Source organism: Emydura macquarii, unplaced genomic scaffold (assembly GCF_026122565.2).
Source record: "Emydura macquarii macquarii isolate MOO-44397 ecotype Brisbane River unplaced genomic scaffold, CSIRO-AGI_Emac_v2 contig_737, whole genome shotgun sequence".
Taxonomy (NCBI): Eukaryota; Metazoa; Chordata; order Testudines; family Chelidae; genus Emydura; species Emydura macquarii.
Window position 1 is genome coordinate 61,699 of NW_027130874.1, and position 14,491 is coordinate 76,189.

The 14,491-nt window shown below is 62.5% G+C and overlaps 1 protein-coding gene across 1 annotated transcript in view; it reads left to right on the forward strand.

The window, feature by feature from the left end:
* LOC137149368 (alpha-2-macroglobulin-like protein 1) overlaps nucleotides 1–12,766 on the forward strand; it is a 34,431-nt gene extending 21,665 nt beyond the window's left edge. The window contains exons 18-36 of the mRNA XM_067542866.1: nucleotides 699–831; nucleotides 1,643–1,868; nucleotides 2,130–2,256; nucleotides 2,590–2,711; nucleotides 3,255–3,306; nucleotides 3,874–3,948; nucleotides 4,352–4,528; nucleotides 5,812–5,893; nucleotides 6,166–6,322; nucleotides 7,504–7,578; nucleotides 8,055–8,214; nucleotides 8,938–9,155; nucleotides 9,420–9,635; nucleotides 9,757–9,881; nucleotides 10,314–10,404; nucleotides 10,841–10,909; nucleotides 11,248–11,350; nucleotides 12,004–12,045; nucleotides 12,360–12,766. Coding sequence (XP_067398967.1) covers nucleotides 699–831; nucleotides 1,643–1,868; nucleotides 2,130–2,256; nucleotides 2,590–2,711; nucleotides 3,255–3,306; nucleotides 3,874–3,948; nucleotides 4,352–4,528; nucleotides 5,812–5,893; nucleotides 6,166–6,322; nucleotides 7,504–7,578; nucleotides 8,055–8,214; nucleotides 8,938–9,155; nucleotides 9,420–9,635; nucleotides 9,757–9,881; nucleotides 10,314–10,404; nucleotides 10,841–10,909; nucleotides 11,248–11,350; nucleotides 12,004–12,045; nucleotides 12,360–12,394 — 2,285 coding nt within the window. The 3' untranslated portion in view covers nucleotides 12,395–12,766. The remainder of the gene's footprint in view (nucleotides 1–698; nucleotides 832–1,642; nucleotides 1,869–2,129; nucleotides 2,257–2,589; nucleotides 2,712–3,254; nucleotides 3,307–3,873; nucleotides 3,949–4,351; nucleotides 4,529–5,811; nucleotides 5,894–6,165; nucleotides 6,323–7,503; nucleotides 7,579–8,054; nucleotides 8,215–8,937; nucleotides 9,156–9,419; nucleotides 9,636–9,756; nucleotides 9,882–10,313; nucleotides 10,405–10,840; nucleotides 10,910–11,247; nucleotides 11,351–12,003; nucleotides 12,046–12,359) is intronic.
* Nucleotides 12,767–14,491: the final 1,725 nt, after the last annotated feature.

Consider the following 14,491-nt stretch of genomic DNA (forward strand, 5'->3'; position numbering starts at 1 on the left):
GGAGGCCAGCCTCCTGCGGGCACCACCCCGATGCCCATTCTAATCACACTGCCCCACGTGGGGGTGACCGTGGCACCGCCGGGCTCCCTGCCTGTCTCTCGGCGACTCCAGCCCAGACACACTCACTTCACTCGGACAATGACGGCGTTTCTAGCGCCAGCCCCACACGCTGCCCTGGGATGTGAGTCAGGCTGGCTGGTCATGGAGGTGATCACATGGGCCCTGCAATGCCCCTCGTGGTCGGTGGTTGCAGTAGAAATGCCCTGAGCCGTGCTAGGCTCCCATTTGCCAGCTGCTGAGTGTGGCTAATGATTCTACCTGCCTGGCCAGCGTCTGTGTGTGACGGGCTCTGGGAGTGCAACGTAGGATTGACGCTGCTCAGGGGCAACGGTGGGACTGAGCGCAGGCGTCCCTGGCTCCCACCCACATGCTGAGCCCACTGGTGTGTGCTGCCCCTAGGGCACCCCCAGCCGGACCCCCCAAACCCGAGCCCTGCCACTGGCTGCTCCCCGCTCAGGTCACGCACGGGTCAGTTCTCAGCAGAAGAGGCTTTTGGTTTGTTCACAGAGTCACGGTTCCCATGTTCAGTCCCTGAAATGTGCCAAAAAATCCAGACTTGACCAGTGAAAACACGTGAATCATCGCCTGGATCTGCCCCCACTGTGGGGTTCCCTTAGCCCCCTTTGTATCTTTTCTAGAAAGGACCTTTCTTCAGAAAGCAGCACCCCCAATGAGAAATATCCTGCCAGCACCAGAACCCAGCATCCCAGAGGAGCCAGCCCCACGTGTGTACTTCCCAGAGACCTGGCTGTGGGACCTGGTCCCTGTGGGGTGAGTGAGGAGCTGTCACAAACCTTCCCTATAGAGCGGCCTTCAGGCCAGACCCCCTGAGGCAGTAGCTCCCAGCCGTGGCGCACTTGCTGGGCAGGGCTGGCTGCCCCCGTAGGGCTGGGTCCTGCACCCTGCTGCCAGCGGAGAGGAACCCAGCGCAGCAGCAGGGAATAAAAAGCCCCTGGGCCGTGGGATTTGTCTCTTTACAGATGTGACAAACCCGCAGAGGGGGGAGAGGGCTGGGAGCCGAGGGAACCCCATGACCCTGCGTATGGCCAGCAGAGCAGGGTTCTCCCCAGCCCTGCCCCAGCCATCCCCTGGTCCTGACACGCAGCCCTTCATGGTGTTTTCATTCCCATGCGGAGCCCAGGAGCTGCGGCGCTAAGAACGTGGGAGGGGTTTGAACCCAGGGAGGGGGCATTGAGGGTGGCACATGGGGTGTAAGTGGGAGGGGCGGGGGATCCCAAGCAGGGGCAATTGAGACTGACTCCCAGCAATAACACCCTGACAGGGAGACGTGTCTGGCTATGGAAGGGAGGGTCGCCATTGCGTGGGACACTGAACCCAGCCCGGAGAGCCCGGGGCAGGGAAGGATCCTGCACTAGCTGGCGTGGGGCAGAGGAGGGGATGAGATTGGGGCACTGACAGCTCTTCCCCCCGATGTCTGGGACTGGCCTATTCCTGTGCAAGCGGCCCCAGGATCCCAGCCCAGAGGAGGGTCGGGCAGAGACGTCTCTGATGGCTGTGCTCGTGGGCACTTCCCACGGGGCGGCCGTGTGTCTGACGCTCCGTTTGTGTCCGTCCCGCCCAGCGAGGGGGGCTCCAAGGACGTCCCAGTCTCACTGCCCGACACCATCACGGAGTGGAAAGCCGGGATGTTCTGCACGGCAGAGCTGGGCTTTGGGCTCTCCCCCACGGCCACCGTCACGGCCTTCAAACCCTTCTTTGTGGAGCTGGCGTTGCCGTACTCCGTGGTCCGGGGAGAGACCTTCACCCTAAAGGCCACCGTCTTCAACTACCTGCAGCAGTGCATCAAGGTGAGCGGCGCCCGGGGCTGAGCTGCTGGAGCTGCTGGGGCGGGTGACCTGGGGCTGGGGGCTGGGCCGTGGCTCAGGCCGACGAGTGGCCCCGGCAGTCCCTGGATGTGACCCGGACGCTCCACAGCGACCCCGTGAGCACTGGGCTCAGCACATCGCGGTGAGCGGGGCCTGAGCCCCAGAGGGGCACGTCTCGGCCTGGAGCTGGGACATGTGAGCGCGTCACACAGCCCTAAGGGGCTCCTGTGTTGGGTACCACAGGTGCGGGTGACGCTGGCGCAGTCTGCGCAGTTCCAGGTGCAGGTGGGCGAGGACGGCGCTTACACCAGCTGCCTCTGTGCAGACGAAGGGAAAACCTTCCAGTGGGAGGTGACGGCGAGCAGCCTGGGTAAGGGGCGCTGGGGCCGGTGCTGGGAGGAGTGGGGGGAAGGGAAGGGCTGGTGGGGGGAAGGACACCCCAGCAGGGAATCCCCTTACCCCGCACTTGTCATTTCACACAGTCACTGCTTCCCTCCATCAACCCCCCCCCGGCCTTCTCTCTCTGTCCTCCCCTTTTCTCGCTCTCTCTCCCCCCATTTTCTTTCTCTCCCTTTTCTACTGTTCTCGGCCTTCACCATCCTCTCTCCTCCCCCTTCCCGTCCTGTATCCTACCCGGGGTCTCTCTGCCGCGGGGAGGGGTGTTGGGGCTGTCTAAGGGGGCGTCTCCCGCCTTGCTCCGCAGGGGAGGTGAACGTCACCGTCAGCACCAAGGCTCTGCGCACCGAGGAGCTGTGTGGCAACGAGCTGGCCGTGGTGCCGGCCCAGGGGCGAGTGGACACCGTGATAAAGCCCCTGCTGGTCCAGGTCAGTGTCTGGTCGGCACCATCTGGGCAGAGCGGAGGGAGATCGGGTGCCCGGGTCTCGCCCCCGCTGGCTGGAGGCAGAGATGATGATTCTTGTGACCTGCCACAGAAAATAATCCCCCAGCCCCGCGCCGTCCGCGTCCCTGACCCCGACCTGCACTGCCCCAACGTGCGGCCTCGCCACAGCGAGATGAGGGGGAAGGCAGGGGAACTCTGGGGCAGACCGAGACGGGTGTTACCCAAGGGGGGCGGCCGGGAGTGACACAGGAGCGGTTCGAGGGGGCGGGGGAACGAGCAGAGGGAAGCTCCGCGGTGCAGAGGAGGAAGCCGCGAGATCTGCTGGGCTGAGAACAGTCTCCGCGGGGAAGGGGGAGCCCCATCTCTGGGCGCTGAGAGCGGGATGTGCCCGAGCCCCCAGCACGGGCTGTAGGGGATGATCCTGCCCTGGCTGGGGACTGGGGGCACTGGCTGACCTGGCAGGCCCTGACAGGCTGTGACGTGCGCGGTCCATGCTCCTGACCTGTCTGATGCTCCTTCCCGACAGCCGGGGGGGATCCTGGCGGAGAAGTCACACAGCTCCCTGCTCTGCCAGGAAGGTAGGAGCCCAGCGCCTGTCCGGGGCTCAGTGGGGTCAGAGGATGAGCCATATCTCGGCGCTGGCCGTCCCAGCTAGGGGCACAGAAGCCGCCAGGCTGGACTGGACTGGACCAGGGACCGTCCAGCCAGTGTCCTGCCTGTGACAGGGCCAGGACCAGCTGCCCAGGGAATGGGCGCCCCTTGTGGGCAGACAGCGAACGTCGGCCATAGGCCAATGGCTCGAGCACGGCCGGCTCCTGCTCCCCACTCGCACGGGGACCCTGTTGTACCAGCTCCTCTTCCCTGCAGCCCCCCGTGTGTGATGCTCCCTGAAGAGCTCATCACAGCAGCTCTCTGGGGCCCGGGGAGGGACCGAGTCCCGCAGGCAGGACCCTGCGCTGATACCCCCGGCCCTTGGTCACAAGGGCACATCTGTGCCACGGTGGGGCAGCTTGGGATTGAGAGAGGGGCTGTGACGGGGCGAGGAAGCCCCGAAGGGTCAGGAACGGAGGGATCTGACTGGCTGGAGGCAGGGGCTGGTTCCCGACAGGCCTGTAACGTTGTGTCTTTGCCTTCATGTTATGCAGCGTCCGAAGAAATCTCCTTGCAGCTGCCTGCGAACGTCCTGCCGGGGTCCGAGCGGGCCCACGTGACTGTGCTGGGTAAGGAATTCCCCTGCCCCATCTCTGCCAGGGTGCGGAGCCCTTCGGCCAGCGCGTCTGTGCACAGCGCTCTGATCAGAGAGGCTGGGGCATCGCGGATGGAAAGGATCAGTGAGGTCTAGTGGGTCCCTGGGGCCGGGACAGGACTGGTCCCTGCAGTCTGTGCTCCAGGGCCTCGTGCTGCCCCAGCGAGGGGCCATAGACTCACGCGGTGATGTCATGTGCCAGGGCATTGGTGTCATGGCCTATTCATCAGCGTGTATCCATGTAAACCCACCAGGCCTGATCTGAACTGGGGGCGCTGGGCCCCCGAGTGCCTGGGCTCCAGGGACGTGGTGTTGGGGACGGGGCAGCTGCTGTGCAGCCTGGTCATTCTCTGCTCCCCCGACTCCCTTGGTGCCAGGAGACATGATGGGCACGGCTCTGCAGAACATAGACCGCCTGCTGGCCATGCCCTACGGCTGCGGAGAGCAGAACATGGTCCGGTTCGCTCCCAACATCTACATCCAACAGTACCTGGAGAAGAGCGGGCAGCTGAGCCCGGAGATCAGAGACAAGGCCCAGGGATTCCTCCAGAGCGGTGAGTGTCCTCCTGCCCCTCTGCCCCAGGGCATGGCTGGGGACCTGCGACCGCCCTTTCCATGCCACCTCTGGGGAACGGGTTCCAATCCAGACCTAGATGAGGGCGCTGGCTGGCTCTGGGGATCAGGGAATGAGATCGTTTCCCTCTCGTTTCTGGGGCACCAGTTCCAGTTTTGGTCAGCTGGAATGATCTGCAGGATGGGGTGGATTGCACCCTCAGCACGTTTGCAATGACACTAAGCTGGGGGAAGAGGTAGATACGCTGGATGGCAGGGACAGAATACAGAGCAACCTAGACAAATTGGAGGATTGGGCCGAATAAATCTAATGAGATTCAACAGGTACAAGTGCAGAGTCCTGCACTTAGGACAGAAGAATCCCATGCACAGCTACAGACTGGGAACCGATGAACTAGGCAGCAGTTCTGCAGAAAAGGACCTGGGGGTTACAGTGGATAAGAAGCTGGACATGAGTCAGCAGTGTGCCCTGGTTGCCAAGGAGGCTAACAGCATATTGGGCTGCATTGGTAGGAGCATTGCCAGCAGATGGAGGGAAGTGATTATTCCCCTCTATTCAGCACTGATGAGGCCACATTTGGAGCATTGTGTCCAGTTTTGGGCCCTCACTACAGGAAGGATGTGGACAAGTTGGAGACAGTCCAGTGGAGGGCAACAATAATGATTAGGGGGCTGGAGCACAAGACTTATGAGGAGCGGTTGAGGCAGAACTTGGAGCAATGGTCTCAAGTTGCAGTGCGGGAGGTCTAGGTAGGATATGAGGCAGAATGTTTTTCCTAGGTGGTGAAGCACTGAAATGGGTTACCTAGGGAAGAGGTGTAATCTCCATCCTTAGAGGTTTTGAAGGCCCGGCCTGATAAAGCCTGGCTGGGATGGTTTAGCTGGGGTTAGTCCTGCTTTGAGCAGGGGTTGGACTAGACACCTCCTGGGGTCCCTTCCAACCCCCATCTTCTCTGATTCCAGCCCAGGCCCAGGTCATAAGAACTGTTTGCCTCAGGGCTTCAGTGAATGGGAAACGGGACTTTCCCCTCTAGGGGCACCAGTTGGGATCCAGCCCCAGGTCGGGGGTGCTGCAGGGTTTGGGGGATCAGGGCCCTGTTCAGCCTTAACTAGTCCCCCCCATTCTGACCATCCCCTGCAATCTCTGAGTCTCAGTGTCGTGGGGTGGGGGAGGCTAGTGGGCCCCACAAGGCAAAGGCTGGGGTGGATACTAGCCCCGCGGCTGAGCAGATCCAGGACTCGCTGTCTCTCTCCCTCCCCGCAGGGTACCAGCGCCAGCTGCTCTATAAGCGCGACGACGGCTCTTACAGCGCCTTTGGGCAGAGCGACTCCTCGGGCAACACCTGGTGAGGGGCCGCACGGCGCGGGCGAGTCAGGGCTCTGGGTGGGCAGAGCTACGTGGGCTGCAGCCTGACCCCAGCCCCTCTGCTACCCCAGTCCTGTTCCCCACACAGCTCTGCCCCACGTACCGCACCCCAAATCCCCCCGTTCCCGTCCTGGCTGCCCTGATAGCTCTGCTCACCCCCCACAATGCTGACCCCAGCCTGGCCCCCCGCACCCTATCCGACCCCCAGCATCTCCAGCAGAGTGTCCCTCTAACGGGTCTCTGCCCGCTCAGGCTGACGGCCTTCGTCCTCAAGTCCTTTGGCCAGGCCAGACCCTTCATCTTCATTGACGAGAAGCACCTAGAGGACGCCCTCAAGTGGCTGCAGCGTCACCAGCTGGAGAGCGGCTGCTTCCAGAGCGTGGGGAAGCTGTTGAACAACGCCCTGCAGGTGGGAGACTGGGGGGACGGGCTGATGGGGTGGGGGAGGAGGGGACACGCTGAGGAAGGGGGAGAAGGGTCCCCATGGCAGGAGGCTGCTGCAGTTCAGGTGTGGGGGATTCCCTGGGTTTTTAACAAGGGCTGAATGGCCGGGACGACTGGATCAGCTGCTTTTTGCTTGGAAGGAGGGAGCATCCCTGGCCTAGCCACCCTGGCTCCTGTGCAGCCCAGCCCCCCTCCCGCTGGCACTGAGCAGACCCACAGAGAGCCTGACAGCACAGCTTGGTCCAGCTCTGAAGTCATGTGACTCCCACAACTCCCCACGCAGCTGGGTCAGAAGGGCCGTCGCGGTGCATCATGGGAGATGTAGTCCGAAGGCGCCAAAGCCCGGCCCGTGGGGAGAACGGGGCACAAGGCAGATGCAGTTTCAGGTTGAAGCGATTTGCAGCGAAAGGTTTCGGTTCAGGCCGCCAAGCCGAGAGGCTGCGATTCGGGCCCCGCCGACCCACAGCAGAATGTCGCGTTTCCATTTTACAACAGACGTCGAAACATGTCAGCAAAAGTCACCTTTTCCCTCCAAGTTTTGGTTTTGTGGAAACTGCATCTTCTGTCGAGAAATCATTTCAGCAGGAAATTCCCCCCAGCTGGAGTCACAGCCTCGTTCCTGCCGCTGGCCAGGAGTTGGCAGGAGCTGGGTCTCTGCGGAGGGGCCGGGGCTGCACCTGGGCGTTCGGGAGTGAGAAGGAGACGAATCTGAGGGAAAGTCCAGGAGCTCGTGCAGCGAGGGGCGAATCCTTCAGCCGCTGCAGAAACGTCCCCTTGTCTTCATTGGAAATTGGGCAAATGTCAGTTCAAACCAGCTTACCAGCCTCTGGTTACGGGGGGGCTCAAATAGGATTTTATCCTGGGAGCCCAGTGCAGCCTTGGCTATGGAGCAGCTACTGCCTCTCCCAAACCAACCTGTGGAACTCACTGCCACAGTGTGGCCTCCCCGACTGCCAGAAGTGGGGACAGCTGCTTGGGACCGACATGGGCCTGACGGGACCCAGCAGCAGATGGGACCAAGTGCAGCAGGCCGAGTGCAGCAGAGCTAGTTCTGCGGTGGCCCAATGGGCCTGTCCTGGGCATTGGCCCGTCTAGCAGTGCAGTGCACGGCACGGCTGAGCTGGCTCTCGGTGTCTCTCCCCGCAGGGCGGCGTGGTGGGGGAGCTCTCTCTCTCGGCTTACATCACTGCAGCGCTTCTGGAGCTGGGGCGACCGCTGACGGTGAGGCCAAGCCCTGTGTTCCCAGGGGAGGGGCCGGGAGCTGGGAGGGGAGCTGGGGTCCAGCGATTGGGAGGTACCCAGAGGGGGTCAGAGCAACGTTGGGGGCAGTGGCGAGGTGTGGCACGGGGAGAGGGGAGAGGTGATGTTGTGGGGTCAGTGCGGGGGTTGGTAACAAGACGCGGGTCAGGATGATGTGGGGAGTCGCGGTGGGGTTGGGGTAGGAGAACAATTCAGCAGCTTGTGGAGGGTCTGGGCTGTTTTGGTGTCTAGCGCTCGGGGGGATCTGGGTGAGGCTTGTGGGGCGCAGGGGGTGGCAGAGCGGGATGGTCGGGGGGAGGTGATGGCTGACAGGTGGGGGGTTGTTAGGGGCGCATTGGGTGGTTGCCGGGGGGGACACACACAGGCTCCGGGCGCGGGGGGTCCCCTCTGGCCGGCTCAGCCTGACGGGGCGTCTGTTCGGTGTCTCCCCGTCCCAGGACCCCATGGTGAGCCGGGCCCTGCAGTGCCTGCGGGAGTCCTCGAACACCAGCGACCTCTACACGCAGGCGCTGCTGGCCTACGCCTTCGGGCTGGCGGGCAGTGCCAAGCTGCGGAGCGCCATTCTGCAGAGCCTGGCCCAGCACAGCGTCAGCGCCGGTACCGGCAGCGCCTCGCTCTCGTGCTCTCCAGCCTGATGGCCTCCAGACACAGGCCAGGCCCAGCTGCCCACGACCTGCCCCCCCGGTTGCCCCCTGCCCCAGGGGACTCCTCAGGCTGTCAGGGCAGCTGGGTCCCCGTGGCCCAGTCAGTCCGTGGTCTCTGCTGAGGGCGCCAGCGAGGGGCCGACGCGCTGGGCTGTCGTGGGGACACTCGCCCCCTCAGACCTGGAGTGAGATCGTCCCGCCATTTCCCAGGGCCCAGCGCACGGGGCAAAGGGGCCGAGGCTGGGTCGCTGCCAGTCTGGGGGGCTGGGAGCTGAGAACGAGAGGGGCAAAGCCCCATGTCCCAACCCAGCCGCTAAAGCGCCCGTGGCCATGACTGAGGCGGATCCGTTGCGCTCAGAGCCCGCGGGGCAGAGCGTCGCGTAGGCAGCTCCCAAGGGGAACGGGCCGTAACCGAGCCCTGGGGAGATGCTGCAGGATCCCAGCCCCCAACCTGGGTGGGGGACATCCCAGCTGGGGACGTCATGTTACACTTGTGTAGCCCTCCTGTGCGCTGAGAATCAGCTGTCGTGTCTGCCCCAGAGGTGGCTGCAATCAGTGGGGAGCAGGAGTCCCTCTGGCCTGGGAAGCCCCTGGGGCCCCTTTGGAAAGCAGAGACGTGACCCATGGTGTGGTAACTGCAGCCGTGGGGCTGCCCTTCCATCGGCCCCTCTCCTAGGGGGACAGCTCCACTGGCAGCGGAAGGTGAAGGCCCTGCCCAGCACCGAGCCCTACTGGAACCAGGCCCCGTCGGCCGAGGTGGAGATGACGGCTTACGTGCTCCTGGCCTATCTGTCCCTGCCCAGCGTGTCTGCTGCCGACATGGCGACCGCTGCCCAGATCGTCCGCTGGCTCAGCAAGCAGCAGAACCCCTACGGGGGCTTCGCATCCACACAGGTAACGCCCCCGCCTCGGGGCAAAGCCAGCGCTGGGGGCTCTGGGGGAGGAAGGGGCCAGGAGCCCCCTGGGGTCTGCATCTGTGCAGCTGAGCTGGGTCCCTTCCTGGGCGAGGGGTCCTGGGTGCAGAGCCCCCTGCCGTAGGGGCTGGGAGCCTGGGCCCCGGTGTCAGCGCCCCTGCGGGTCCCGATCCTGCTGCAGTGAGACTGAGCCGGGCTCCTGTCCCCAGAGCGTGACAGCAGCTCGGTGACCCTCCTTCCCCAGGACACGGTGGTGGCCCTGCAGGCCCTGGCCAAATACGCGGCCCTGACGTACAGGGCGAGCGGGGCTGTGTCGGTGACAGTGAGCTCCCAGGCCGGGGCCCGGCAGGAATTCCACGTGGAGAACGCCAACCGGCTGGTGCTGCAGCGAGCGGCCCTGCAGGAGATCCCCGGGCGGTACACGGTGCGGGCCAGCGGCGAGGGCTGTGTCTTTGTGCAGGTGAGTGCAGGGGCCCCTGGGGACCAGCAGGCCAGCGGTGGCTGTCTGTGCCCATCGACTGCCTCACGGTGGGGGCCCCACGGCACCTGGCTCTGCCCCAACCCTCTTGCTCTTCTCCCAGCTGACTCTGCGCTACAATGTGCCGCCCCCCAAGAACCCCGCAACCTTCGACCTGCGGGTGGAGACGGAGCCGAAGGAATGCACCGAGAACGCCACATCCCGCTTCAGCCTCGCCCTGCACGCCCGGTACGAGCCCTGGAGCCCAGCCCAGCTGGGTCCGAGCGCCCGGGGCAGGGACAGGCCGCAGGGAGTGGGGGAATGGCCAGGCAGGGATGCCCCACTGCAGAGCCGGGGCTGGGCAGGAATCACTGGGGGAGCCATCCACACGCAGGGCTTGGGGCAGAGGCAGGGGCCCCTTGAAATGCACCAGGCACTAAGGGCTGGTCCTGGGGCTGATCTAGAACAGACAGTTGCTCCCAAGGAGCTCCGGGGCCAATGCCCCTTGTCTGGGGATCTCAGGGCTGGTCGGGGCTAGCGGGGGTCACAGCCCAGAGCAGGCAGAGGGCATCAGAGACGCCTGCAGGGCCGAGGAGATGGGAGGGCTCCCCTCCCCCACCGTCTTCCCTGGGCTCTATGTCCAGGGCAATCCCTGAGCAGAGCGCACGGCTCCTGTTGCAGGTACAGCGGGCAGCGCTCAGCCACCAACATGGCCATCATCGAGGCCAAGCTGCCGTCCGGCTACAGCCCCGACAAGGGCTCCCTGCGGCAGGTGAGCTTCCCAGGGAGGAGAACAGGCCAGGCCAGTCAAACGGTATGAAACTAGGGCCCTGATCCACTGGGGGAGAGCCCAGAGCCCAGGAAAACACCGATTGCAGCTCTGAGCCCCAGGGGGAGCATCCTACTGAGCCTGCCCCCTGAGCACAGCACAGCACCCCTAGTGCTGCAGCAAGGCACTGGGCACCCCTTGGTCCCCATCCCGTCACTGAGCAGGTCGGGCCCTTCTTCGCTCCCCCACGTCTGTGTCTAGAGTCGGGCCCCAAGACTGGGGACACCCCATGATCAGGTGTGAGTGACGTGGGGGTGGCAGCCAGTCCCCTTGGCCACGGGGGGCGTTTGGCGTCCCATGTCCCAGCCCCCAGCAGAGCGGTGACTCTGGCCCCAGCCCCGCAGTCCCAGGCTCAGCTGTTTCCTCCCCCTGCCCCTAGCTGGAGAAGCATCATTTGGTGAAGAAGCTGGAGGTGCAGAATGATCAGGTGACGCTGTATTTGGATCAGGTGCGTGCGGGCGTCTGGGGGCTCTGGGGGCCCGGTGTGAGCGCACACGGCAAAGGACGGGGAGATGGGACCAGACTCAGCCAAACCCCAGGGAGGGCCCTGAACAGAGCAATGGGGAGCTCAGGGGTGGGGAGGCGTGAGCTGGGCCCTGAGTGTGAGGAAGGGGGTCACGTTTCAGGGGTGGGTAGAACAGGGATTGAGGGGAGCATTTTCAGCCTGCTCCAGGCCACAGGGGCAGAGGGGAGAGGGCTGGGCCAGTCCCAGCCACTGGGAGGAGGGGTTCTAGCTGCCCACGCAGACCTTCAGCCCTGGCGCTCGCTGTGTCGCTCTCTCGGTAGCTGACGAAGGAGGCAGCGAGTTTCACCTTCTCCGTGGAGCAGGATTTCCCGGTGAAGAATCTCAGAGCAGCCAGTGTGAGGCTGTACGATTACTACGAGACGGGTGAGTCCTGCCCTGCCTCCGCCTCCGTCTCCGCTCCAGCCGCTCCTGTGGGCTCCATGGCACAGTCAGTGTCTAGGGAGGACGATCCTGCCCTGATAGTGCCTGTGGTAAAGCTGCCTTCGTGGCTCTTTGGCGCACTCAGAGCCTGGGTGGCCGTGCCCTGCCCTGGCGCCACCCGCATACAGCGTCTCTCGTGGGCTCCGTGTCACACTCAGGCCATGGAGTCACTGAAATCTCCCCTACTTCCAAGTGCCCCATTTCCAGAAATCCCGGCCAGGTCTGAGCGTGGCCGGGTTTGATCTGTGGGTGGGATGTGCTCACTGGGAGGGACACGGCAGCCTGTGCCCGTCGGGCGAGTGGGACAGTGCAGCTGATGTCACTTGGGATCTCCCAGCCAGAACGGCTAGAGCAGGTGTGTCCTGCCCCTCCAGCACCCCACACATTTACCTGCGATCCAGCTCCAGGGGATGGGAGAGAGTTCGCAGTCCCACTCCGGCAGCTGGGGGCTACCCCCCAACCCCGCCTAGGGGGTCAGAGCTACAGGAGGGATCCCCTGGGGCTGCAGTAACAGACTCTGCCTGTGCGGGATTGGGGGGAGGGGCTCTCAGCCCCCCACTGGGTCTCTCCATTCCTTACATCCCTTGTTATCACAGGTGAGCACACGGAGGCTGAGTACAGCGCCCCCTGCAGCTCAGGTAGGTGCGACGCATTCATACCGCACTGCAGTCCCTACACGCTATGGGCGGAGAGGTCTGTGTGTGTTGTGGATGGCAGAGGAGAAGTGGGACCGTGGAACCCTCAGGGACTATGTGTGGGGAGACATCTGGGGGGAAGGGTCAATTGGGGCACAAGGGAATCTGTCTGGAGGACTGGGAGGTGCATCTGAGGGGAGAGTCTTTGTGGGGGTGTGGAGCATTCTGGGGCCATGTGTACAGGACTCTGACGGGTGTGCGGGGTGTGTGTGTGGATTTCGATCCCTGTCTCAGGGGATGTTTGTGTTTGTTTAAAGCCCCTGACGCTGACACGATGGGAAATTCCCGCTGAAGCCCCTGGCCGTGCTGGGCGGCCCCTTCCCCACCCATCCCAACAGCACCGCTCCGGCAGCCAGACACCCCGGGATGTGGGAGGCATGGACAGGCCCCTTCTCAGCCGCTGCTCCTCCCCGTACCAGCTGCCCTGCCCCCCAGCTCCTGGCTGCAAGGGGGCTGCAGCCCCACGGCCGAGACATGGACTCTTAGCGCCTTCTTCAGCCAACACGTCCCTGTTCATCCTGGAAACATCCCACCTGGCATCCCGTCTGTCAGCCTCCAAACCGGCCAGCCTGATGCCAGCCATCGCTCGTGGAGGCAGGGGCTGCAATGGGGACCCCTGGGATTGCTGCCCGTCCTGCCTGGAGCGGCACATCAGTGTAAAAAGCGGTTCAGTGTAAAACTAAAACCTCATCTGCTTCAGTGGCTGTTTTCTCACTTTGTGCCTGGCTTTCTGCTGCTCCTCACATGAGTCTTGTGTATCCTTAGAGCAGCCAGATCCTGGGACTGCGGCTCTGTCCCCTTCCCCAGCCCTACGGTCAGTGGTGAGGGGTTTGGCTTGAAACCCCTGTGGAGGAGAGTGTCAGCGACAGCCTCCAGTTTTCCAGCCCCGGCTGGCAGAGCTGCCCTCGTTACACAAGTCCACATGAAAATGGAACCACTGAACTGAAATTAGTTTTTAAACCAATTTACTAAAACCTGTGAAAAGTCCAGTGTGGATGCACCTAGTTTGGTTTGAAGCAGGGTTAGTTTAGTTTAGGTTCAACCAATGAGGAGTTGATTGAAGCTAAACCAGAACCCAGCAGGAGAGCTGTACGTTAGTATTTGGGAAGTAGGATGTGCTCCCACAAGTAAAGACAGTGTTGTCCTGTGTACAGCAAGGGGGCAGTCACAAAAAGGCATTTCTCTTTCTGTTTGCCAGTGCCTGGCTTCTGTACCCCCAGTGTCACGCTACCTGCACTGGGGTAAAGCTGTGTCACCCCAATCCCTCACTCCTGGGCCCCTCTTGCACTTACTCTGCTGTGTGACCCCCACTCCCGGGTCAGTCCACGCACAGCCTCCTGCAAGCTAGCGGCCCTCAGCTCCGTGAGTGAGTGCTTCTGGCCAGCCGCTCCTGGGATTATGCCATAGAATGACCCCAACAAACACCCCCAATCCCAGATCCAACCCTAGGAACTTCCCTCTTGCAATGTTCAGTGCTGCCCACTGAGCAATGCAAGCCATGATCAGTGCCTCACTTTATCAGAGAAATTGCTATGTTCCAGCCTGGTGCCCTAAATGAACTCTCTGACACACGACACCACATGCACTGCTTAGATAGAACAAACACACACATGTATTAGGTACAGAAAGATTTATTGTGATTATAAGTCAGAGGAAAGCGGGTCAGAGTTGATCCCAAGTAAATAAAAGGCAAATCACATTCTCCACTTAGCTTAACACTTACAGCGACCATGCACTCTGGCCGGTCCGCCTCCAGCCAGGCCCTCCCCCCGTGGTCAATGTCTCAGTTGCTTGATGTTGTTTGTAGATGGAGTGGAATAGAGAGAGAGATTGCAAAATCTCTCTGCATTTTAACATGTTCCTTTGCCCCCTCTTCAGGGTCAGGTGATGAACAATGTCTGAGTATGGCCCCCTCCACTTGAGGCCGTGAGTTTTCCCTTCTCGATGCTTGGCCTAGTCCACCGTTCCTGGAGGAGCTGGTTCTTTTATTCATGCCTCAGGGAGGCGTGAACTACCTCTCTGCTCTTGGAGGGTTTTCCCTGACTCTGCTTCGAGCCAGGAGGCACATGTTTGGGAATGATACAGAGCAGAGCCTCACAACCGTACATCTGACACTGCAACAAACGTATCACTGCAACAGTAATGTTCAGCGTGTCATGAGCACTCCAAAAACATCTCACACGACACACTCTGCATGAAACACTACACAATCACAGCACAGGGGGAGCATGAATGACGACCAATCACAGCGCAAGGGTGAGCAGAGGGGTGCAGTGGGGCCCTAGGAGGCAGGAAAGAGAAGGAGCTAAGGCAGCCCTCAGGGAGCAGCAGCGGGGCTACTCCGGAGAGTCCACGGCTCGCTCTGACTCTCAGGCCAGCGCCGTGTCGC